Below are 25,734 nucleotides of genomic sequence, written 5' to 3'. Positions count from 1 at the left end.
TGCCTCTTGATTTTTATTTGTGTGTCATGGGTACATGCCTCAATTTAAAGTGTGGGGTGGGGATATAAATATGTACATGTATATTTGTTTTCTTGTGTTTCCCGATGATGAATTTTCTCGACTGTCTTCTTGAGGGATCAAAGTCGAATAAAAAAATAAATTTTGTTTTTCTTAGGCAGTGTAATAATTTCTCCTTGGTTTTCTTGTGTCGCGATTCTTTTCCAAGGGTTTTGCTTGAACCGAATGCAGTTAGTTTTTCTTTTATTAGGAATAGTGAAGTCATGTGCTATGGTATTAAATGTACATGACTTTTCTTGACTTTGTTATGCCTTGAGAGTAGTGGGTGCCTTATTTGTGATGCCTAGGCTCAGTTCTTAACTCATGTATAAGTGCATGAATTTGGTTGATTTTGATGTTGCTTAACTGCTTTGACTAGAGAGTTGGGATAGATCTGGCCCTAAGTGAGTTATATGCCAATGTGTGTATGAGATTTTGTTGATATTCTGTGCATGTCCGTTGATGTCTAGAACTTGCCCCGTATATTTGTAAAGCAAAATAGTAGTCTTGTTCAGTCTAGGAAGTGATATAAGCATTTCTTTGTTGAGCCAATTATACGTTTATGACCCGTCTAACTGTTATGTATCCTAGTATCTCCTTTGAGCCTATAATCCTACTTCTTTGGTAACCACACTACAAGCCTGATCCATTTTATTTGAATTGGCTATTTGCTTGAACATTTTACCTCTATTGAGCACTTGACATTGTTATGAGCTTGTGAAAGGCTAAGTGGAGGTATGGTTGGGTTTTCGAGTGGAACTAAGAAATATGGAGATAGGTACGCTGTTTGAAAATTTAGGAGAGTCACTTGTAAGGAATCGAAAGAAGAAACAATGAAGTTGCTTGAAGAAAAAAGAATCAGAACTTAGAAAGAAAAGAAAAAGAGTTTGTATATGTATTAGAAAGAAAAAAAGATTCATTGCCAGTGGTATGCTCGCATTGTGTCTGTGCTTAAAGAAATTGGGATCTTGATGTTATTATGTGTGAGGGTTGGTGTTTAGTTCAACACTAGTGTTGGGGTTTAAATTGTTAATGTATATGTATTAAAGTGCTTAGGGAGGTGTAGTCACTATATCCAAATGTATACTACCCGTCCCGCATCCTACATTACAACCAAATAAAGTCCTACTTGATCTTTGACTGAATGAGCTCAATTATTAGAGTACGATACTACGGGCAAGCATATGGTGCGTCCTCTGTGTCACATGAATTTTAATTATGAGAGTGCGTGAATTCTTTCTATCTTGAGTTTCTATTTGTTCTTGAATTTTATTATGTGTGGAACTACTCTCTATCTTTGGTGTGAGGGCACATAATTTTCGAAGGAAAGGTAATATCTTTGGCCTTTGAGTTAGAGTAAGTGAGTAGGTTTTTGAAATACGTGGCACGTGTGAGTCAAGTCTTGAGGCTAGGATGTTATGATATGGTGCTTAGTCTGCTTTAAATATTCTTGACATGATGCATTATAGAAGTTGTCTAATGAGAAGGTCGTCTCTATGTGAAGTGTCATTTGATTTCCCGAGGACAAGCAATGGTTTAAGTGTGGGGTGTTGATGGTAGGTTAGGAACACGTGTTTTAGCCATATTTTGCACTCTAATTACTGCACTTTGAGCGTGTTTGAGCTTAAATGATGATTATTTTCAATTAAAATATGTTTTATGCTTTGTAGGAGATGATTCCGAGTTAAGAAGGTGTTCTGGAGCTAAATCGAATAATTTGGAGCTTTGAAGTCTGAGTAAAACCCCAAGGAATTAAACTCGGATCGCGTCCGGGGGTCGTGGACCGGCGTTGCATACGAAAGTTGAAAGAAAGCGTATGAGCTGGAGCAAAATATACTAGTGTGTCGCATAAGGTGTGGCATAGAGCGACGCATTAGTACAAATGTTTGTCGGAAATTTGAGAAGTTCAGAGACTTGTAGTTTTTGGGACTGGCAGAAAAATACACTAGTGCGATGCATAACGCGTGGCATAATGCAACACATTAGTACAAAAGTTTGTCAGACAAGCTAAGTTCAGAGAGTTTACAACCGAGCAAAATGCACTAATGTGACACACCTTACGTAGCACTGTGCGACGCATGGAGTAAAATATTTGCAGGTTTTCCCACTTCGGCGCAAAGCAGGTAGTTTCGTCCGTGTTCGTTCCTACTTGGTATAAATACGCTGGAAACATATTTTTTGAAGATACTTTTGACCTACAGAAGATTGAAGAGCATTTGAGACTCAAAGCACAAAGATTCATCATTCTTTTCTCAAACTCAATACCGGAGTTTGGATTGAATTCATGTTTTCTTATTATTCAACTTTATTTGTGATGAATTTCTCCATAAATATGGAGTAGTTTACCATAGAGTTTGATGGATATGGTATTTTGATTAATATTTATAGATTTTAACTCTAGTTCTTTGCTTGAATTCGTTTATGGAGTTTTGAATTGATTGTAACTTTATTCGCCAATTTATTTAATCGAAAGAGTAATATTTTGGTGATTATATTTGCATTATTTTATTTGGTTTAATTCAATGATTCTTTTAAGTAATCGAAAGAGCTTGTTAAATTGTTGATTAAATCAAGTTAGGAGAATATTCGAGAGACGTTTCCTGAAGACTAATCCATTAACGCATGCTTGCATATGTTCACAGTGCTTATATTGGTTCACCTCGTAGAGTTAAGATTTAATCGAGAGAGGAGTCTTGACTACATGTTTGAACTAAATCATCGAATAAATTCGTGAGAATCATTAGAACTTTAGAGTGAATTGAACTAGAGTTAGATCCTAAATAGATATCTTGCACTTATCCTGTCATGACCCTTATTTCTCTCATTGATATTTTGTGTTGCTCAACCCTTGTATTTTTGTGATCAATTGTTAGTTGTTTTAGTTTCATAGTTAATTCTAGTTATTAATCCTCCCAACCAAAGTGTTAATTATCCTGAATAGCGTTAAGCTAGAAATTCCTTGAGCATTGTTTAAATTCAATCCCCGTGGAGACGATAATTAAACTATACTATCTTTCGCTAACGAGCATCAATTTCGTATTGTGTTTTGTGCTCGTCACTACCTAAGGTGGGATTTTGGGATCGTGACATCCTACCCCTCTGCTATTAAGACTATTCCTTATGAGGCACTCTATGGAAGACCACCACCACCACTACATTTACCTTACTTATCAGGAGAATCAACTTCAAGTGATGTTGATAATATATTGTTGAATAAGGAATTGAAATTGTAACTGCTTAAACATCACCTGTTAAGAGCTCGTCTAAGGATGAAACAACAAGATGATTCTCGTAGAAATGACAAACAATTTAATGTTGGATATTGGGTGTACTTGAAGATTTAGCCTTACAAACATATTAGCCTATTAACGCAATCATTGTACAAGTTAGCTTCAAAGTACTATGGTCCTTTCGAGGTTGTCAAGAGAATGTAACCAATAGCCTATACTTTTTTTCTTTCTATCTTCAGTGCGACATCCTAATATATATGTATCTTTATTGAAAAGGTGCTATGAAGTGCCTCCTCAAATATCAACCCCTCCTATCGTTTATATTGCTAGTCCTCGTTGTCCTAGACCTAAATCAAATTTGTAAAGGAAAATGATGAAAATGGGGATAATGCAGTGGCTAGGTCTTTGTTAAGTGGATAGGACTGTCTGCAGATCACGCTACTTGGAATTCTTCAATGTCCTAAAGACAAGGTTCACACATTTTGATCTTTATGGTCAAGGATTTTTTGTGGGATGACGTATTGATACACAAAATACAACTTCTGATACAATTAGTTAGTTAAAAAGCCATGTCAGTTAGAGTCAGTTAGAGTTAGTTACAATAGTTAGTTGAGTTGGTTATAGTTAGCTGAGAGCAGAGATGCGATTGTTATTCAATCATGATTCATTGCAATCTCTATAGAATATTATACTTCAGAAATTACAACCATCAGTAAACAGTTATTACAAATAACTCTCTAAATTCTCTCAATTAATCCTCTTTCTCTCGTCACCATTGTTGATTTTCTCGAGCTTCTCTGTAAAGCTCCTGATCCAGCTATTTAACCCTCGAGTTCTTTACTGAATTCCAACAATTAGGCTATCATTATCTTCGTTATTGATACTTTTTATATATGTGCTTTGTCGTCTGCAATCTTCTTCCTCATGGTTGGTTACTTTTAGTACTTTGCTAGAATTTATTAAATGAAAATGCAAATGTATTAGCCTAGACATCAACTCGCCATAGCGATGTGAAACCTTATCTAATGCCCAAGTTAGTATAGTTCTTAGCGAATAGCCAAAGCAATAAATAAAAATAAGAGAAATTGTACTTATATTAAATAGTTGAGAGTGATTGCATCGTTCCCGATAATTAATCACCATGCTTTAGTAAAGAAAGAGGTGAACGCTTAAGAGATATACTTACAGCTTGCCACCAAGCTCCTCATGTCAGATCACCTTGTCTGTGTGGTTTGAGTGACATCATAGCCTTTCCCACGTCCCTCCTTACCCAAAAAGAAAAGTCACACTAAAACTTATTTGAATCTTTTCTCCCCAGACAAATGAACTTAAATAAAAAGAGAAAAAGAAAAAGAAATCTTTTTTTAATGGAAAGTTAAAAAAAATAGGGCTAAGTGCACATATATCACATTTTGGGAGTGCTATTTAAGCGTTACCAATATTTAAAAAAGTTTATAAAATTTACTCAATTTAGAACCAAGTTGCAAAATTCGTGTATGAAGTTTGGCAACAAACTTTTTGTTTTAAGTGTGGCCTTTGGCAAGGCCAAATTTAGGACATGTTTGCCTAAAGTTTGCTCTAACTTTTTAAGGTTTAGATATTTTTGCCTTGACCTTTGGCAAGATCAAACTAAGGATATTTTTGCCTGAAGTATGGTCCAACTTAGTAAGGCCATCTTCGTATATTTGTTTCTTAAGTGTGCCATTTGACATTTTTAAACAAAATTTTGCCCAGAATTAACAACTTATTCTTCAAATTTTTAATAATTTAGCATACGATCCAAACAAACTCAAATCTAAAATATAAGTCTTACATATTATATAAAAATAAGCTCTATTCATCAATTTGTCAAAATAATAACAAATCTAAAAAGCCTATTTTGCAAACAAGGATGATTCTAGTTTTCAAAAAGTATAGGTCTCGAGCAATATGCCGAAGAAAAAACTATTCGAAAAAAAGGTCGAATTAAAACAAATACCGATCAAACTAAAGGTATTAAGCATACCAGACTATTTGTTCTTGGAGATAGTGAGTTATTGATATAAGGAAAAGGAAAGTAAGTAAGGTAATGAGCCCACCCAATCAAAAATTCTGCTTTTCTCAAAGGAGAATATAAAAAATCATATTTTGTACAATATCTTAGTTGAATTAAACAGGCCAACCCGGCCCAACAAGTAAACTTTAATTGTCCCTTACTCCATGACTCTTCTTGCTGCCTCGAGGTTCTCGGTCTACATTTACAACGGAAAAAATACAAACAAATACAGTAAAGAAAAGCTCATTGTTACTTTCGTTGAGATCTTCTTCTCTCTACTCCAACGAAAACCGTGTTCTTCTCCTTGTACTTCTTGTTAATCCTGAAATTTTCGACAGGTTATCCTGATCGCCAATTAGCTGGAAACAGAGCGGACTCCAATTGAGCTAGTGGTCCTGCAGACTGCCCCATTCATTCTTCTCTACATTATAGAGAAAAAAAGGCGAGTTAATTTCTCTACTCAATTACTCAATTGTACTTTTTGCTCAATTCAGTTGCTATGCATTTTCTTATTATCCTGCATACTTTTACAAATTGAGATACAACTGGGTCTATGAGATCAAATGAAAATACCTTGCAGGTCTAAGATTGACAGTATTAGCGGTCAGCTCTTATTTTTGTTTCACTTCCTTTTTACTGTTAAATTTCTGCAATTGAAGCGTTTGAATCTGATACTTTTTAGTTTTCTGTGTTTGTTCATTGTTGTGAGATATACCATTCAGCTTCACATCCTAGTCATTAATAAAAATATAATTACAGTTTCATTAGTTGATGTTTGAATTGCAACTATTTATTTTCGTAAGAATTTTCTTGCTTTTATTTTCAACTGGATTTCGTTTCGTTGTTTTAGACTGAGTGCCTGCTTGAAATTGGATTAGATAAGTAGGGTCTCTAATTTTGCTTTATACAAAAATTAAACATCTTGATATTACCTGTTGTGTGTCCCAAATTACCTTGTGTTTCCGTGACTAGTTTGTGTTCTTTAATTTGTGCTGCTATATTTGCATGTACATGTTGCTGCTAGTTCAGTGTATTTAAAAGCGAAAAGCGCAAAAGAGTGCTAAAGTCTATTGGGGATTTAAGTGCAAATCGCGATAAAAGCACGGGCTTTAGTGAAGAAAAGCGCCAATAGAGAAGAAATAAAATAGGAATATAACAGCAAGAAAACACAAACAATAAATATTTGGACAAAGAGTGTAAAAACTGTAATTGAACTATATATGTGCAGTTAAAATGAAGTAATTGAATTTCTAATTTCTTGTTCTTAATCACTAAAAGTTTAGTCATGACATTTTCTTAAGAATAAGGCACCACTTCGTCAACTATATTTGTTGTCAAGTGTTGTGCTCTTAAAGACAAAACTCGTTCGTGAATATGCGCAGGCCTTAGCACCTTAATGTCTACAGTAAAGCGCCAACAAAGCGAGGTGAAGCGCATAGCCTGGGCTTCACCGAGCTTCAGGCCCCTTTGACAACACTGTGCTAGTTGGAGTTGTTTTCGCTTGGATTCTGTGTCTCTGCTTTTCACCTGTTAATAATTGCTCTGATATTTTGTAACCAGGTGATGAGATCTCACCTACTTCCACTGAAGTGCAGGTTCTAGTGTTCTCCGGTTTATTAGAAAAGTATCGTATTCTTAAAAGAGGAATGAATTAGCTGGATTATCTACTGAAGTTGCAAGTTCTAGTTTGGATTTCCTATTTTTTCAGCAAACGTAGGGTAAAGTGAAGCTCTGTGACCCTAAGATAAATAGGTCCGCGAAATTTGTAATCCTAGAAATATATGAGAGAAAAGATATTGCTGAAACTTGAAATTAACCAATATAATAAGCTCCCAACTACCTTAGAAAGTTTAAAGGGGAGCGAACAATGACCTTATTGCACTTTGAATTGAGCAGCAAGGAAGGAAGTATGTCCCTTAAACCGACTCCTATAGATGTATGGAAATCAGAAACAGCAAGGTGGTGCTGGTAAAGATGGTCTTACAGTCTTACTGAACTAGCCATCTAAATGTTCCAACATTACATAAAATGTAACCCTTGATCTCCAAATAAGAGTCTTAATACCTTCAAAATCATTCCTATTTCTTCCATCCAAAATGACCATAACATGTGAAGGGAATTCAAAGCATTTTCTTTGTCCTTGGTCGACATGTCATTTTCTAATACCAACATGTAATGACTAATGGGCAAGCTTAATCTAAGATGAAAGTTTACAACTCTGTGGCAGACACATAGTAGAGGAGGAGAAGAATCAGATCTTCTCCGTGAAATTTCCAGACGAACCATTAACTGATATGTCCACTCAATTCTATTGATTAAGTCATCTGGCATCGGAATGCATTTCGAGCAACTTGCAAAAATGGCAAGATATTTGCAAGCATCGGTTCATCAAATTGCTTACGTGCAACCACAGATCATTCTTGAAGCACAAAAGAATATGTTGTAGGGCATAATTGGGATGTCCCTATTTGTTACCGAACTATTTAATTTTATCCCTTCATCCATCTTGAGCATTGACCCAATGGCATTTCCAAATTCAACGTGTCATATACATCTTGGTGTTGGGAGCTCATCACAGTGGGATTTTTCTTGCTCCTTCACTTCACACGGCTAGAGATGTTTCAAGGTGAAAATTTTAAGAGTCCATTAAAAGAGTCTTTGACAACTGAGTTGGATATGCCAAATCAAGGTTTGCTTCCAATATCGAATCATTGGACACGGAGAACTCAAGTTTTCCGATAATTCCTCTCCATAGTCCACCACTAATCTGGCTGTTGTGAACATATATGCTATCCCATCGGCGATAGGGGTTTCATCAAGTCTTTCTTTTATAAATCATCTTGGAACTTCTAATAGCGTATTTAGTAATAGCCCTATAGATGTTTAGTTGCTTCTTTAACATGCATGTCGGATTGATATCCCTAATATCGGGATACGTGCTTTTAGGTAGAAAAGAAACCATTGGTTGTTTTTGAAATGCATCAAGTAAATCAATAATAAAGCCAACTATAAATTTTTTCTCTCTCTTGGGAAATGAGCCAACTTTCAAACAACAACTTTTCTGATTAGTTCTTGGTCCTTTCCGGGGAGTTCCCATCCTCCATGATGGAGGGGGGACCTTTTTTTCAGCAGGAGACAAGTCTTTCGAACTAATCGACATCAGTGAAGATCGGGTTAGATGGTTTTTACTCTATGAACGCAGCAGGAGGTTCATCGGCAAGATCATAATCGATGAAAACAATCTAAGATGGGTATGCGCTGCTTTGAAAGATGCCTCACGGGGAGAGGGGAACTCGTGCAGGAGATGGGGAAGGAAAATTGAGGCTTATATTTACAGAGTATACCAGAATTTCAACAGTTACGACAGATTTGTTCGTATTGAGGCATGGTTGGGTGACAGGAAATCATCGGTGATTATCCCAGAAATTATTGAAAACGGAGGATGGTGCGACATTGCTGACAAAATCTTGAGATTTCTTTGGAGGCCAGAAAGACCGGCGTCGAACTGGAACTATCAAAGTCAGTTAAGATCTTATTTTGAAGCTGCTAGTCCTGAGCTCTGGTCTTCAATGGAGACGAATGGTGCAGTAGCAGATCAGAACAAAATCAAAATTAGTGCAGAGGCTGAAGCAAATAGCTCTCATTTTCTTGCTAAATGTCTAGTTGGGAGATTTAATGACCCATTTAACATGTCTCCAAACCATGAAGTTGTTCAAAAATGGTTTACTAACATATGGAAAGTGACAGCAGGCTTGAAGGTTACACCAATTGCGCACAATCTCTTCCTCTTTGAGATGCCTTCTCGCTAAGAAGCAGTTAGAGTCAAGGCAGGTGATTGATACTGGAATGGAAGAAGGTTGTCATTGGAGTGGTGGTCAGCAGTCACAGGATTGGGAATGGCGGAACCAAACTCCGAACGTAGATGGATAAAAGCTTTTGGAATTCCTCTCCATGCTTGGTTGGAAAGCTCTTTCAGAGTTATTGGAGAATTGTGTGGCGGCTTCGTTGACACCGACGAAGACACCAAGAAAAGGACTCACCTGCACTGGGCTAGGATTTGTGTCAACAAATCAATTGAAGAAATTCCTAGTAAACTTGAATTGAAAGTGGGAGTACTAAGCTATGAAATTTCTATAATTTCAGATACTCACACTAAATTATGGGTCGCCGGAGATGGGGTGGATTGCAGCAGCAAAGGTTTCATTGAAGAAGAAGGGGTTAGGGTTTCGAGGTCTGCAGCTGTCAAATCAGTAGATAGGCCACAGGGACAGCACATGCCTTTAGCCTTTAATTCAAAATTGTCATATGCCAATGAGGTGGGGCCCTATATTAGGTTTAATAATCCAGCCAAAGGGGCCAGTATTATTAAGGATATTGGGCCTAAAACAATTATTATTAAGAAACCAGACAAAGGGGCATGCATTATTAATGAAGTTGGGCCTTCAAACACAAAGAAAATAGATCAGGCTTATTACAACACAGGCCCAAAAAGAAGAAATAAGATATTACAGATCTGGAAGGCTAGAACCCAAGACCCATGCCTTCTTAAAACACACTCTTCACCTCCACCACATAATCTTGATCCCCTTTCCATAGAACTCCATGCTCTGAAAATTAAGCGTATGGTGTCTGATTCAGAATGGAGTGTTTGCCCGAGCCTCTGCGATGTTGATGATGAAGGAAAATTGCCCCAGGATATAGAACTTCCTTCTATTCCTCCACGGATCAGGGAATTAGCACCAGTGTTTGGCTCAGAATCTGATTACTCTTCTCAATCTCACAGTGATACTCTATCCCTTCCTTGGTACATTGATAACTCTTCTAATCAACAAATTGTTCATACTCCTTCTGTTATATCCACTTCGAAATGGACAAAGCTGGTTATGGTGAAGGCATGCAAAGCATTTGGGGTTAATGCAACTGGTTTTGAACACAAATTATTGAATATGATTCTAAGAATGGACCAGAGAAGACAATCTAAATTGCAGCAAAGGGAGTCAGAAGGGGGTTGTTCAAAGACAAAAAAGAAGAAAGGGGTGACAGAATTGAAAAAATTAGTTTCGAATTTAAGCCAGGGTAAAGGGGAAGGTAGGGTAAGGGGCAGGATTCACAAAGCTCATTTGGGATGAAAGTAAAAATCCTTAGTTGGAACGTTAGAGGGTTGAATGAGAGTAAGAAAAGGGGGATCATCAAATCTTTGTTGATGAAGTGGAAGGCAAATATAGTATGTTTGCAGGAGACAAAAATTGAAGAGTGGTCACAACAATTAGTAGGTTCTTTATGGGGAAATAAATGGGCTAGCTGGGCAGATTTGCAAGCAAATGGCACAAGAGGTGGGGTTATCATTTTGTGGGACAGGAGGTTGTGGAAAAGCATTAACATTCAGCAAGGTATATACTCGGTTTCTGTCATTCTAGAAAGTCTCCAAGAACAATTCAGGTGGTGTTACACTGGGGTATATGGGCGACATTCAAATGCGGCAAGAAAGGATCTTTGGCATGAATTGACAGCAATAAAGGGTATTTGGGATGAGCATTGGGTGATAGGGGGAGATTTTAATGTATGCAGATATGAGCATGAAAAATTCAACTGTCTTAGAAGGTCCAGAGCAATGAAATCTTTCTCTGATATTATATTGGAATTGGAACTGTTGGTAACCCTACATGGAGCTCAATATACATGGTCTAGAGGTGAAGAACAACTTCAGGCTTCTAGAATTGATAGGTTCTTAATCTCATATGAGTGGAATGACAGTTTCAATGCAATAAAGCAGGTGGCTTTACCTAGAGTAGAGTCTGATCATAAGCCATTAATGCTTGAATGTGGGGGATTGGGACTCCAATTCGTCTTATTTTAAATTTGAGAATATGTGGTTGCTAGCAGAGGGATTCATGGACTCAATTAAAGAATGGTGGTCCAGTTATCAGGTAGTGGGCAGTCCAGACTTCATCTTGACTCAAAAACTGAGAAACCTGAAGAAAGACATCTCATGCTGGAACAAGGAGGTATTTGAAAAATTAGAAACCCAAAAAAGTAAGGCACTTAATGAACTAACTATACTGGAACAATCATCTGAAGGCAGAGTTCAAACTCAAGTTGAGAAGGCTCAAATGATTAACCTGCAATCACAAATTTAGCAGTTAGCAAAGATTGAGGAGGTTTCATGGAGACAAAAATTAAGATGCTTATGGCTTAAGGATGGAGATAGAAATACAAAATACTTCCAAAAGATGGCTAATGCTCATAGGAGAAACAATTGCATTGATAGGCTACAGATGGGGGAAGTCATCATTTAAGATAAGGAGGAAATCAAAAGTGAAATCCTGAACTTCTACCAGCAGTTGTACACAGAGAATGAACCTTGGAGGCCGACAGCTAGATTTGACAATCTAGCTAGGATTTCAGAAGCTGAGAGAAACTGGTTGGAAAGGGAGTTTGAGGAACAGGAGATTCTTTCAACTATTAGAAAATGTGCTCCGGATAAGGCTCCAGGACCTGATGGTTTTACTATGGCATTCTTTCAACATGCTTGGGAGATTATCAAAAAGGAAGTTATTGATGCAATGAATCATTTTCACCACAACTGCCACATGGTTAAATCTATTAATGCCTCTTTTATTGCTCTGATTCCTAAAAAGAAAGGCGCAACCGAGCTCAAGGATTATAGACCAATCAGTCTTATAAGCAGTGTTTATAAGATTGCTTCTAAACTTTTGGCTGAAAGGCTTAAAACAGTCATTGGGAAGTTGGTATCGGGGAGTCAGAATGCTTTTGTAAAAGGGAGACAAATCACAGATGCTGCTCTCATTGCAAATGAGGCACTAGATTGGAGACTTAAGAGTGGAGAGCCAGGGTTGTTATTTAAACTGGACATTGAGAAAGCTTTTGACAAAGTGAGCTGGTCATACTTGCTCACAATTCTGAGGCACATGGGCTTTGGGGAAAGATGGATAAGATGGATCAAGTTCAGCATCACTACTGTTAAGTATTCGATCTTAGTGAACAAGGGTCTAGTGGGTTTCTTTTCTCCACAAAGAGGTATCCGACAGGGCGATCCTATCTCACAGTTCCTCTTTATCTTGGCCATGGAAGGGCTTAGTAAAATGGTGCAGAACTGCTGTATCTCATCTACTTTATGCAGATGATACACTGATTTTTTGTGGAGCTGAGAGGTCTCAAGTGATCCAACTAAACCTAACTTTGTTCATTTTTGAAGCTATTTCAGGTTTGCACATGAACATGTCGAAGAGTACCATTTATCCTGTTAATGAAGTCCCAAATCTGGCTGAGTTGGCTGGTATTATGGGATGTAAAATTGGTTCATTTCCATCTACTTATCTTGGTTTACCTTTGGGAGTAAAATTTAGATCCACTGAAATTTGGAACGGGATCATAGAAAAGTTTGAGAAGAAACTTGCATCATGGCAAATGTAATATCTTTCATTTGGGGGCAGATTAACACTTATCAACAGTGTATTGGACAGCATACCAACTTACTACATGTCTCTATTTCCCATCCCAGCAAAGGTTTTGAAGCAACTTGATAAGCTAAGAAGAAACTTTCTCTGGGGGGGCAATAATGAACGACATAAATTCCACTTGATCAAGTGGAAAAAGGTTACACAACCAAAAACTCAAGGGGGGTTGGGAATCAAAGATCTAGCAGCACACAATAAAAACATGATGATGAAGTGGCTGTGGAGATACAATATAGAGGATTCTGGGTTCTCGAAAGTTGTCATCAAAGCCAAACATGGAGAGCTGAATCACTGGTGTTCAAAAGTCTCAAATTCCCCATACGGTGTGGGATTATGGAAAGGCATCAGCAAATTATAGAGTTCTTTTGCTCAGAACATCCACTTTGAAGCTGGGAATGGTACATACATCAGATTCTGGAAGGATAAATGGCTTGGAAACTCTACCCTCCAAGCTGCATTCCCTAACTTGTTCACCATAGCCCAAGATCCTAATGCGGTTATTGCTGCATATAGGGAAGGGGTCAATTGGAACTTGAAGTTCATAAGGGACATGCATGATTGGGAAATAAACGAGTTGTTAGACCTTTATGCAAGACTACAACAAAGCAATGTTAACTCCCAAGTAGTGGATAGACTTAAATGGGGGAATCATGGTGGAGGCATCTACACAGTCAAGATGGGATATCAACAGATGTGTTCTAGTAATCCCATGATAGATAACTGGCCCTGGAAACTTATTTGGAGAACCAAGCTGCCACCAAAGGTTATCTGTTACACCTGGACAACATTATATGAGGCATGCCTCACACAAGATAACCTGATGAAAAGGAACTTTCAGTTACCTAACAGATGCTACATGTGTCAAAAGAAAGCTGAAAGTACCTGCCACTTGCTCCTACACTGTGAGGTGGCCTCAGACATATGGTACATGTTTTTTTGCCTTTTTGGTCTCAAATGGGTCATCCCTTACACAGTCAAGGACGCTTATAAGAGCTGGAGTTTATGGAGAGTTGATGAAGCCATCATGAAAATCTGGTCAATGGTTCCTGCTTGTATTTTCTGGTGCATTTGGACAGAGAGAAACAAGAGATGTTTTGATGGAAACTCAACTTCTATAGGTTCTTTAAAGGCTATGTGTATTGCAAATTTGTACTGTTGGTCTAGACTCTACCCTATCAATAATATCGATCATCTTTTGGATTTCATTAGTTCCTTAGCTCTGGCTTAGCCAATTAAGTATAGAAGCCAGGATATTTTTTGTATGCTCAAATGCCAAATCATGTACTTCTTGCTTCTTCTGGATGCCATCTATTGAAATCACTTACTTTATCAAAAAAAAAAAACCAATGGTTGTTTTAGATGAAAAAGCCAGAATTGAGATGAAAGTGATGTAAAAAAAGATATATGTCCCTTCCCTAGGAAATTATAGGGGATACATCGGATGGGGATGGGGATTGGGACTTTCCTTTTATGGCTTGGTCAATCCTCACCTCATGAGCTAGCTTCTGGGATTGAGTTAGGCTCAAGGTCCATTTCTTTATCATGATATCAGAGCCGGACCCATCCCAACTCTCTGTTTCACCGATGTTGGGTCCCCATATTGTATTGTCCACGCTCCAGTTGCAGGCCTGGGCGTGCATGGGTGTTGAGTCTCCCACATCGGATGGGGATGCGGGACTTGGTCTCCTTATATAGGTTGGGCAGTCCTCACCCCATAAGCTAGATTTTGGGTTGAGTTAGACTCAAGGTCCATTTCTTTATCATTTTGAACATATAAAGGTTAGTAACCCTAGGTCTGCTAATGGATGCCTGAACAGTGCTTTCTATGGCCGAGCCTCTTCCATCTCTTCTTATTCCTAAACTTCTACCACACCCATCAAGAGCCAAGCTCCCCGCGACCAAACCCCAGTAAATTTCCCCGGCAATCGAGCCCTCACGCGCCGCCAACTCGCCTGTCTTTCCGGCGAGATCCTAGCCACTCGCCGGCGCGTGTGGCCTTTTCCGGCGACTTTTCAAAAAAACTTTCTTCAGACAGCCTCTTCTCGAGGCATTTCCGAGCCATCCCGTGCAAGTTTCACCAAATTCTGACGATGTTTTCTTTTTCCGGCCTTTAAACCCCAGATTCTGACGTTTGTTTCTTTTGTTCAGTACGAGAAAACCTTACTCCCTTCTTATATACTGTTTTCACCCACTGTGAATACTGTTATTCCAACTATTGAGGTTTTTTCCGGCCAATTTTTCCGGGACAACCGCATTTAGAATATGATGGATTGTACAGAGAGAAGCTCCTTTTTCTCTTTAGAATCTAGAAAACTGGAAAACATGTCTTTTATCAAAGCTGTCTCTTGGCCAGCCCTAGAACTTGGGGGAAGATGCCATCGAAAGCTCGACGTAGGACAGGAGCCGCACTTCTCGCTGTCCGAGGAGCACACTCTCAGGCGCAAGGGTTTCTTGGAATCTAGTCTCATTGGGTCTTTTCTCCAAATGGATTGGTTCTCCGGAGGCTGTTAGGAACTGGGCAGCAGAGGTATGGAACGTCAAGGACGGGCTGAAAATATCGCAATTGGGGGACACTCAATATCTCTTTCGTTTTGTTGACAAGTCTCAAGCTTCAGAAATTCTTGTCAGAGGAAACATGTGGTTCGATGGGAACTTTTTAAATCTAGACAGATGGGTGTAGCATGATGGGTGTCTTGGCCCTCGCTTCACTGGCGAAACATTGGTGGTCAACATGGTGGGTCTCCCGGTGCATCTTTGGTGTCTTGACCTATTCAAGAAGATAGGGGAAATCTGTGGGGTTTTTATTGATGTCACTTGCAGTTTACATGATCTCTCGCGAGTGAGGATTGTGGTGAGGAAAGGGGGCAGAATCCCTATCTCCACTGTGGTGGAAGATGGCTACCTGAGTTAGGGTTTGGTTGAGCCCTGAATTTCGCCCTATCTTTATGCCTGTGATAGCGACGGAAGAAAAGGGAAGGTCAAATAGAAGGGAGGGGAGAGGAAATCAGTCTCTGAGGGGAGGGGAGGGCTCACCGGATCACTGGATTAAGCCGGAAGCAAACGTTAGATCGAAAAGAGACGGGAGGTTTGAAATTGGGGGAGGAAGACAAAATTATAATAGGAGGAGAAGACGTGAATGGGTCAGTGAGGCGGGCTGGAAAGGCAGAATGAGACGATCCTCTTCTACTTATCATAGGGCCGGGCAAGTTTTCAGCAAGTATAGGCCTGGGCCTCCTCACATGGGCCCAGCAACTTTCCCCAATTCCATTAGAATTGATCCTAAGGGGCCCAGTTTATTTCAAGCTACGCATGATAAGGCTCCTAAGCATATGGGAACAGTCGTTCCTCCTTCCTCTGGCCATGGTGCTTCACACAGTGGCACTCCTTCACCGAGCTCTAGTGACCTGTGCCCCTCTACGATGGCCGCTGTTGCAGGGGCAGAACCGGCTAAGGATGGTGCCGTTAATCCACGGCGCACCGCCTCTGATGCATTAGCAGACCTAGGGTTGAGTCTCCCACATCTTTAATGAAATCTTATCGTACCTGATAAAAGAAAGAAAAAAAAGGAACATATATATGTCCCTGCTATGTATAAGGTTAGTTTAGAGCAGATCCAATAGTTACTAGAAATGGCCAATACACACACTTACATCTCATCTGTGTTTTGAATTTTGAATGAAATTGCTGAATGTCTTGTGGCTTTTAGGTTTTTTAACATAATTTATACTTTTAGAAATTCACTTTTTTTGTTGCTACATTTTTCTTTCTTGGTTGTCTATCCTATAGTCTTGAGCCGAGGGTATATCGGAAACAGTCTCTCTACCTCTCCAGGTAGGGGTAAGGTATTCGTACACGCTACCCTCCCAAGACCCCACTTGTGGGATTATACTGGGTATGTTGTTGTTGTTGTTGGTTGTCTATCCTATAGCTGTTGGCAAGGAACCAATGAGGACTGATCACAGTCTTGTGTTGTACACCACCAAATTTATGCTACTTTTTAGCTCAGTTATCCTGCTTGTCAAATGATTATAATCCAGTTTTTTAGCAAAGATGACGGATATAATTTCTGGTTCCATTTTCTTGTGACTCAGAATAGATGAGAGAGACTAGAGACGGAGTGAGGGTTGACAAGTTTTCAAGTTCCGCATCTGCTGACTCTGATCCGCTTGTTCTTGACATAGATGATTTCAAGGTGACGCCTCAGATGTCATATAATGTGTATGGAGGATTATGCCAACTTAAGCTTTAGAAAGTTGGTAGTTAACTGACAGCAGCGTGTTTTACCCACTAAATGCAGGGGGAGTTCTCCTTTGACGGCTTGTTTGGTAACTTGGTGAATGAGATATTACCTTCTTATCAAGAAGAAGAATCAGATGCAGCTGAAGGCCATGATGCTCTACCAAATGGGAATTTGCGGACACCACCAGATGCGGGAAAGTCAGCACAAGGAATGTCAAGTCCGCTATTCCCTGAAGTTGATGATTTATTATCTTTATTTAAGAATTCGTGTAAACAACTGGTTGATCTCAGAAAACAGGTATAGTAAAGGATTATATGTGGATTCAGTGAGGTAATACTGTTTCTGAAGGTTTTTTACTGATGCCTTCATATTTGATCAAAGATTGATGGGAAACTTAACAATCTTAAGAAGGAAGTTGCTGTCCAAGATACAACGCACCGCAAGACACTTTCTGAGGTTAGTTCATTGGACTGTGGTCATTATAAGATGAAGTTGTAGTTCTTTTAAGGGAAACCTTTTTTCTGGAAATAGTTTTGGGGATTAGCTCATTTTAGTGCAATCTGCTCCTTTAATGGAGTAAGTTTCTTGATAGAGCAAATAAATGACAAAGTGCTGCCTAGGTAACATTTTAAATCACAGTATGTGGGGAATGTTTTCGATATACTTTTTAAATTTGTTTTATGAAAATGAGAATCGATCCACTTGGTCTGTTGTTGTCTCTTTCTTCACTTTGTACTTCTAGGGATATTAAAAAAAAAGAGATGCTTTTTACCTAGATAAAGACCTCAGTTTAAGTTTGATGAACAATGCAATGTGCAGCTGGAAAAAGGTGTAGACGGCTTGTTTGATAGCTTTGCACGGTTGGATTTGCGTATATCTAGTGTGGGTCAAACAGCTGCCAAAATAGGAGATCATCTACAGGTATAGCAGCTTAATTCATTCTTTGCATTTTGCAAGTCTTGTAAGCACTTGTTTTGATGCTTGATTAAGGTTAATTTCGTATGATATTTTAGATAAGAGCGGGTTGCTCTAGTGGTAAGCACCCTCCACTTCCAACCAAGAGGTTGTGAGTTCGAGTCGCCCCAAAAGCAAGGTGGGAGTTCTTGGAGGGAGGGAGCCGAGGGTCTATCGGAAACAGCCTCTCTACCCCAGGGTGGGGGTAAGGTCTGCGTACACACTACCCTCTCCAGACCCCACTAGTGGGATTATACTGGGTTGTTGTTGTTGTTGTCGTCGTCGTATGATATTTTATGTTAAAAACAATTGGTCAAATGAAAGTGTTTCGTTATGGCCAAGTGCAAGTTTGTTTGCTTCCAGAAATTCCACAGTATCCTTCCCCTTTTACTTTGCTTTTCTTCTACTAATAATGAAATGCCTACTTTTAAGAGCAGAAAGAAAAAGAAATTTTTCCTTAAGACCTAACTCCATTATTTTGTCCATGTTGATTAATTTCCTGAGCTGTTTAATACTGTTAGTATGTCTAATATCTACTGAATCTCTGTTTGTGTCCAGAGTGCAGATGCTCAGAGAGAAGTTGCTAGTCAGACGATAGAGCTCATAAAGGTAAACTTTTCATGACTAGCTTCGTGCATTCGGCAAAATAATCCTTGCATGTAGGGCTATTCTAGTTTCTATCCTCATTTGGAAACTGACAGTGTAAGTTGCTTTCCATTTCATAGTACTTGATGGAGTTCAATAGCAGTCCAGGAGACCTGATGGAACTTTCTCCTTTGTTCTCTGATGATAGTCGTGTTGCTGAAGCTGCTTCAATTGCTCAAAAATTAAGTAAGATCCATATGCTTCCTTAATATTCTATGTGGTAAAAATCATACTTTTTTTACCTAAAAATTCTTTTACCGTGATCATTTGAGCTGTCAATTGTAAAGTCTAACTCCTTGCATTTATTACCTAGTAGCCAATGTATAAAGTAAGGGGTCGTTTGTATCATGGGATAAAAGAAGAATAATCCCGGGATAAGATAAAATGTGGGATTATTTAAGCTCGTGTTTGGTTGGATGTTGTTTTTCTGGTATAAGCAATCTTGGGATTAGTTATACCACAATTTGGGTATTATTTTTATACCACATTCAATATAGGATAACAATGCTGGGATAGCTAATCCCGGGGGCAAAACAACCAAATGATAAAAGTGCCCTTCTCCAAAGCTCTTCTCCCAAAGTCCTTTAAGAAGGCCAAGATTAAAATTGGTATGACAGTTTATCCTAGTTTATCTATTTTAAAACCGAACACAGGTTTTATATCATATCCCATATATCCCTTTTTTAATCCAAAGAAATCAAACATCTATTGAAAAGAGTATATCCTCTAAATAATGCCGTTATTATATGATTCCCCCTATTATAATCCCAACATTATAATCCCGGTATAACTTGTTGTTGCAAACCAAATGACCCTTAAGAAAATTAGCTGCTTCTGAGTTTTAAGCCTCTGTATCTTAATCATATGTCATTTGGCTTTTATCTGTAGTCTTATAAATAATACAGTTTATACAGTTGGCTTCCGATGTGGAGTTGTTATATCAGTGTCTTGAACCTAATCTCTGTATTCTCTATGTATCTCGTCTTCTTCCTCATTATTTCCTGTTCAGTTCCCTATTTTAGTTTTCAGCTATACCCCGAGCAGCCTGGAGCTGGGTCCTCTTTTTCCTGTCTAGACCCTGATTTAGATATTTTGCTTCCTTGACTAAGCAAAGCTAACACATTGTCTTCTCATGAGGTTTTCATTGACATAACATCTAGTATCTCTGTATTTTAATCTCATAATCATGGAGGAAACTTTATGAACTATAAATGTTTTGGCCGGTGCCATAAAATGTGTAGCGGCTCGCATTCTATACATGTTTTCCATTACTTAGGAACATATCATATGTATGACAAATGACATAGCAGAATAGCTGACGCGAATATCCTGCTGCTCTGTGCCCTTTCTAAATTCTTTTTTGAGGGCTAGGAGGGGCATTTGAGAGTGGTTTGGTTTGACCGTTGGATTTTGCGTGTCCCAGTCAATGACCAATTGTCTTGATCACTATTCATTCTCCTCATCGCTTGTATTACTTTAGACCTAGGTTTTTAATATCTTAAATATACTGATGCATGCACTTTGCACAATGTTCGTTTCCATTTGAGGAGGATATCTTATCCTTCACTTCTGTGCTGTTCCTCTTTAGATAAAACAAATGGACTCGACACTGAACTCTTTGTTGGTATACAAGAGTGGAACAATATTGTATTTTCTGGCTGCAGTTATGTTCAACAATATTTTCAAGGGATTTTCATGTTAGGACTTATTTTCTTCTTTTTCCGAAGATTTTTATGAAGATTATCTTTTGACATCCATACTATTTCAGGATCATTTGCTGAGGACGATATTGGAAGACAAAGCATGACTATCTCATCAGGTGTTGGTAATGCAACTGCGAGTAGAGGGCTGGAAGTTGCTGTTGCCAACCTCCAAGAATACTGCAATGGTACAAAATTAGCAACTTATTTATCCATCTACCACTTCTACTTGTTGTATTTATCTATCCTCCGTTATACTATCCACCTTTCAGAGCCCCTACCGTTACACTTTGGGGTCAGATATACCCTTATTTTAGATGGAGTGCCACGTGTCACTACCAGATTAAGTTGACCCATCCCCTTTTTCCTAACCCGGTTCATTTAAAAAAATCCACTACCCGACCCAAAGTCCACCCTCACAGCTTCTCTCTCTCTCCTCTTTTCCTCCTCTCTTCTCCCTCGCCTCACTGTGATTTCTTCTGAAACCCATCAATTCAATGCTTAAAATAGTTAATACAAACTGCAACATTGTTCTACTATCGTCTCTCTCAGGTGACAATTCTTTGCAAGTCTATTGTCCTACTATTAATTAGAAATTAATACTTAGGCACGGACATAAAACCAGTATGTATAACCCTTTTTTTCCTGGACATATCACATTGGGAATATCGTTCCAATGCTTAGGCTAAACCAAAATTTTCAAACACAGTACTTATTCCAGCTGTCTAATTGCAAAATCAAGATTCAAGCTCTCTTAATATCTAACAGTGGAGACTATTTCGAATTCAAATTTCAATAAGCAGCTAAATGACTCAAGCTCTCACTCTGTGCCCTAAGCCTTCGAATAGTGCTCCTTACGGTAACATCACTAGCAGTGTTCAATGTGTAACCACCACCAGCTTTCACTTTGCTGCAGTCTTTGCAACCCCAAACATCAACAACTTTCCTCTTGACGGATTTGATAAATAAAAGGAAAACATGAGAAAAGAGAGCAATGACTCGCCAGAAAAATGTATTTCCGGTCAGATCCAGTAAAATCTGGAACCGAAACTTTCAGATCTCCGGTCTCTTGTATGTATTTCTCCAGATCTGTGTGTAAATGTGTTTGTAGGTATAGAGAAAGGGGAAGAAAAAGTGCGAGGTGACAAATCTAAAGGTTCTCCATGGTTTCCGGCAAGCTAAGTTGCTCGGACACGGGTGCGGATCTAGAGGTCGGATCCTTTGAAATGTAAATTCTAAGATTCGGGGATACAGATCCTAGTACGGATCCGGGTGCGGGGATCCAGCTAAAAATAATTCAAAATAAAATAAAAATTAAAAAATATCTCTAAATTATGATAAACTTTATGGAATACTTACGTATAGCTTGTAAAGTGTGGATTTCTTTTTTATTCTCAAGTTGTAAACAAGTAAATGATTGATTTCCTAAATAAGTTATGTTATTTTCTTCAAATTTACGCTTGTTTTGGTTATGATTTCGGGAATCAAATTGTATCTTGTCTCGAATTTTTCCGTCCGTCGTGGTCAAAGTACCCAAAATTGTTTGACAAGATCCGGTACGGATCCCATACCCACACCCATACTAGTGTCGTGTCGACACGGGTGCGGCACCCAAACTGCCATGTCGGAGCAACTTAGCCGGCAAGTTCGCCGGTGGACATTCCGGCCATGGTTACAACAGTGAGAAGAGAGGAGGAAAAGAGGTGAGAGGGTGGACTTTGGGTCGGCTAATGTGTTTTTTTTAAGTGAATCGGGTTAGAAAAAAAAAGGGACAGGTCAATTTAATCTGGTAGTGACACGTGGCACTCAATCTAAAATAAGGGTATATCTGGCCCCGAAGTGTAACGGTAGGGGCTCTGAGAGGTGGATAGTATAACGGAGGGTATAAATAAACAATTTATGAAAGTAGAGGGATATATTTGACCCTTTTCTGTTTTATTAATGATGGAGAATTTCCGTGTACAAGCCGTACACAAATAATAGAGAACCTACACACACCATCTTCTATACAGCGAAAAGATACTAGGAACAAGAGACTATTTTTTAATGTTACAAAATCAATTTCAAACCCTTCAGATGAGGACTAATGGAGCAACATCCCATGCCTTCAGTCTTCTTTCCCCCCTTCTAAAACCTCCATTGTGTAATGCCTCCTTCACTGTTCCCGTCATCACCCGCTGTACTCCAAACCAATCTAGAACCACCCACCAGAAATGTGCAGCCACCTGACGATTTAACGGAAGATGGTCTACGTCTTCACCCAAATATATGCACATGGTCCACCAATTGATATAAGTGATCCCTATCTCGCAGGTTTTCTGCTGTTAGTATCACTCCCCCTTGCTGCGAACCACATGAAGAAACAAACCTTCATAGACGCCCTTGGGACCCGAATTGATAGGTGTGGGAAGCTTGATTCCTCTCTCACTAACTTTGGTAGCAAGGCTTAACCATGAATAGACCATCCCTGCCCCCCCCCCCCCCCCCACACACACACACACACACACACTCTCCACTAATCTGATATTGCTTCTGGTGAATGCTGCCTGCACAGTAGCTCGACCAGGTTTTGAAATTCCCCTATCTCTCAATCTTGAAGGCCTCTTTTCTCATGTGTCTTTTATGAAGCAGACACATAGTACTGTAGTTTAAGATCTGTCTTAGGTAATTCTAAGGAAGGTTTTATGTTCTCTCGTGCGGGCAGCTTTTTGTCTGTTCATCCTTGTTTTCTTTATGCAGTTCTTCTTTGGAGATTAAGACTTAGTTGTTGTTATACTTGCATTAGGTTTGTCATCAAAAGTCTCTCTATCCTATTTAGAGACGTATATGTCCATGTAAGAATAAGTGTGCAATCTAGAGAACCTTTAGATAACCCTTAATTTGTCCTAAAAGGCAAGTTGCCTTGTATTGAAAAGAAATAGACCTGATGGAGACATGGAGTGTAATAGATACATAGGATCATATTTGGGATTTAGAAGTAGTTGATTGATTGATAATATATATTGCATGCACGATTTGTAGAATGATAATGTTGAGAAGATAATATTTATAGAAATTGGTTGGCAACTTACTAATTGGGAAAAGAATAAAGAAGTGAGGACTCTCCTTATTATTCGTCTTTATTTTCTTCCTGGCCTTCTAACCTACAATTTAATAGTATTTGCTTTTTGTTAAAGGACATATTAAGTTTCTTCTTATTTGGTGCCTGTAGAGTTGGAAAACAGATTACTAGCTCGATTTGATGCGGCTTCACAGAAGCGGGAGTTGTCTACAATGCGGGAATGTGCTAAAATTTTGTCGCAGGTAAACCAAGTAAATCACGTAGACGTATAGTTTTGTTCCTCTGGTCACAAAGCTCCATGTGTAAAGTTCTATGGAAAAAATAGGATAAGTTGAGTTGATCATAATCTAGAAAAAAAGCTTGGAGCTTTACGAAGTGGTTATTAAGTTTTTCATTCTTGATCCCGGTTGGTTGCTTCTCCTTTGAACCATCTGATGTTTCCGTTGTGTACTTAGAGTCAAGTATCAGATTCTAGGTTATTTACATTTCAGAAAAAATTTCAGCTTTTGACGTGTTACTTTTGGAAAGCAGTTTAATAGGGGTACCAGTGCTATGCAACACTATGTGGGATTATGTCCCATGTTCGATGTGGAGGTCATGAATGCAGATGCTGAATTGGTTCTTGGAGATCAGGGTGCCCAGCCCAGCCCTAGCAATGTCGCGCGTGGTCTTTCTTCAATTTTTAAAGAGATTACAGGTTATCACTGACAAATTGATATGAAAATCTAACAGTGGTTCTCTTTTTAGTACATGCCTCCTGACGCCTTGGATTTACTTTCAGAGACTGTGCGGAAAGAAGCAGCCACTATTGCAGCCGTTTTTCCTTCCCCAAACGATGTAATGTCAATACTGGTTCAGGTATGGGTGGGTTACTACTGGCGTTGTGCTTGAGGTAGATTAGTTCTAGAATTATCTTCCTCTGGTGCGATGATGTTTCCAGTATATCAGAGTGATTTTGCTAATTTTTGACTTGTTATATGACCAACATGCTTTCCGATGAATATTCACTGATTTTTCTGTAACGTTGCTCCCTATTTAATGTTTTGAGCTTCCTCCACGTCATCTGCTATTCTGTATTGGTTCTGGTTGCCATTCAAGTAAAATGATTGCCTAAATGCGTTACTGCAAAAAATGTATTGTGATTTGTGAATTGTGATTTAGTGACTAATCCGTGGTGGTTGTTCAGCGTGTTTTGGAGGATCGTGTTCCAAAGCTTCTTGAGAAGCTCTTACTGAAACCGTCTCTTGTCAGTGCACCTCCCATGGAAGAAGGAGGACTTATATTAGTGAGTAACATGACGAGATTTTCTTCTAAGGTGCTGATTGACAGGGAAAGAATGACCCACTAATTGATCCCTTTGCTGTTCATTTTTGTGCATTCAGTATCTCAGATTGCTAGCCGTGGCATATGAGAAGACACAGGAGCTTGCAAGAGATTTACGTGGGGTAGGGTGTGGCGACTTGGATGTTGAAGGTAGAAATGCCTTCCATCATCCCAACTTCACAAACATCTTTTTTTAACTTTTTTGTTGTGTGAATGTGCTGGAACCTCCAAGTGAAGAATACAAAGACTGGTACACCGTACATAACTGCTTTTCATTTGGATTACATATTGCTTCAAAATGATATATTGAGGATGTACTTTTATGGAGACATGTATACGCCAAAAAGTTATAAGTATTCTTTAATGGAGACATGTATAAGCCAAATTTTTTAAAGTGTCTTGACACTGAAATCACTTTGTTAACTAGGATGAGGGCTGTGACAAATCTCTAAAGCCCTACACAATAAGGTATTGCTATTGGATGTAAAACAGAAGATTTACCTCAATTCCGTTACAGAACGTTCATTTCCTCGTTAAGAGGAGTGTGAAAAGACACTGAAGATAGCAGAAAAAACAATATAAGAATGGCAGCAGGATAAGCAGTTAATCAATTTGATCCACTAGTCTGGGAAGAAAGATGATAAAGTTGTTCTTTTTTTTTTCCCCCTTCTGGCGTAAAGGAAGAAGATCAATTAATTGAATTGGAGGTAGAAGCAAAAGAAGGAAGACCGGATATCTTCTACCATTGAATGGGCAAAAAGAAGGAAGACCGGATATCTTCTACCATTGAATGGGCAAAAAGAAGGTACCGCATGGCTAGTGAAGCTTGGTGGTAAATACAGATTGTTGAAGAAACTTGAGTTCTTTCCTTACCACCAAAAGTTATGTATCACTAAGAAATAGGTTGATGACAAAAAGCTGAAGTCTTGGACAATTCCTCACTTGTTCTATTCTCCCTTTTAATAATTTTTTTCTTTCATTCCAAGTATTATCTGTTTTCTCTAGCTATTG

At 38.8% G+C, this 25,734-nt stretch overlaps 2 protein-coding genes across 4 annotated transcripts in view; both read left to right on the top strand.

Annotated features, from left to right (window-relative positions):
* The first annotated feature begins 5,503 nt into the window (after window positions 1-5,503).
* The window catches only part of LOC104116405 (exocyst complex component SEC10b), a 29,809-nt gene continuing 9,578 nt past the window's right edge, over window positions 5,504-25,734 (top strand). The window contains exons 1-13 of one of the 3 annotated variants that reach the window (XM_070197089.1): window positions 5,504-5,764; window positions 16,897-16,992; window positions 17,098-17,337; window positions 17,422-17,496; window positions 17,860-17,961; window positions 18,553-18,603; window positions 18,720-18,825; window positions 20,408-20,527; window positions 23,551-23,642; window positions 23,932-24,097; window positions 24,182-24,258; window positions 24,587-24,685; window positions 24,783-24,873. In XM_070197089.1, coding sequence (XP_070053190.1) covers window positions 16,897-16,992; window positions 17,098-17,337; window positions 17,422-17,496; window positions 17,860-17,961; window positions 18,553-18,603; window positions 18,720-18,825; window positions 20,408-20,527; window positions 23,551-23,642; window positions 23,932-24,097; window positions 24,182-24,258; window positions 24,587-24,685; window positions 24,783-24,873 — 1,315 coding nt within the window. In that variant the 5' untranslated portion in view covers window positions 5,504-5,764. Of the gene's footprint in view, window positions 5,765-16,372; window positions 16,397-16,891; window positions 16,993-17,097; window positions 17,338-17,421; window positions 17,497-17,859; window positions 17,962-18,552; window positions 18,604-18,719; window positions 18,826-20,407; window positions 20,528-23,550; window positions 23,643-23,931; window positions 24,098-24,181; window positions 24,259-24,586; window positions 24,686-24,782; window positions 24,874-25,734 lie in introns of those variants that run through there. The other 2 variants (XM_070197088.1, XM_070197087.1) reach the window with 2 other exon arrangements.
* On the top strand, window positions 11,231-16,327 carry LOC138907961 (uncharacterized). The gene is made up of 5 exons (XM_070198588.1): window positions 11,231-11,327; window positions 11,620-12,360; window positions 12,464-12,752; window positions 13,212-13,918; window positions 15,759-16,327. Exons 1-5 carry the CDS (start codon window positions 11,231-11,233, stop codon window positions 16,325-16,327), a joined length of 2,403 nt encoding a protein of 800 aa, XP_070054689.1.

The sequence above is a fragment of the Nicotiana tomentosiformis genome, chromosome 3 (assembly GCF_000390325.3).
Source record: "Nicotiana tomentosiformis chromosome 3, ASM39032v3, whole genome shotgun sequence".
NCBI lineage: Eukaryota > Viridiplantae > Streptophyta > Magnoliopsida > Solanales > Solanaceae > Nicotiana > Nicotiana tomentosiformis.
Note: the sequence above shows the minus strand (reverse complement) of the source record. Positions and strands in the feature narration are given on the sequence as shown.

What these genes read in the sequence shown, in the direction of transcription:
- LOC138907961 (XM_070198588.1), top strand. Translation starts at nt 11,231, where the DNA reads ATGGTGGTCCAGTTATCAGGTAGTGGGCAGTCCAGACTTCATCTTGAC. An exon ending in TCTCATGCTGGAACAAGGAG is followed by an intron (nt 11,328 to 11,619) that starts GTATTTGAAAAA and finishes TCATCATTTAAG; the next exon opens with ATAAGGAGGAAATCAAAAGT. An exon ending in TTTCTTTTCTCCACAAAGAG is followed by an intron (nt 12,361 to 12,463) that starts GTATCCGACAGG and finishes TACTTTATGCAG; the next exon opens with ATGATACACTGATTTTTTGT.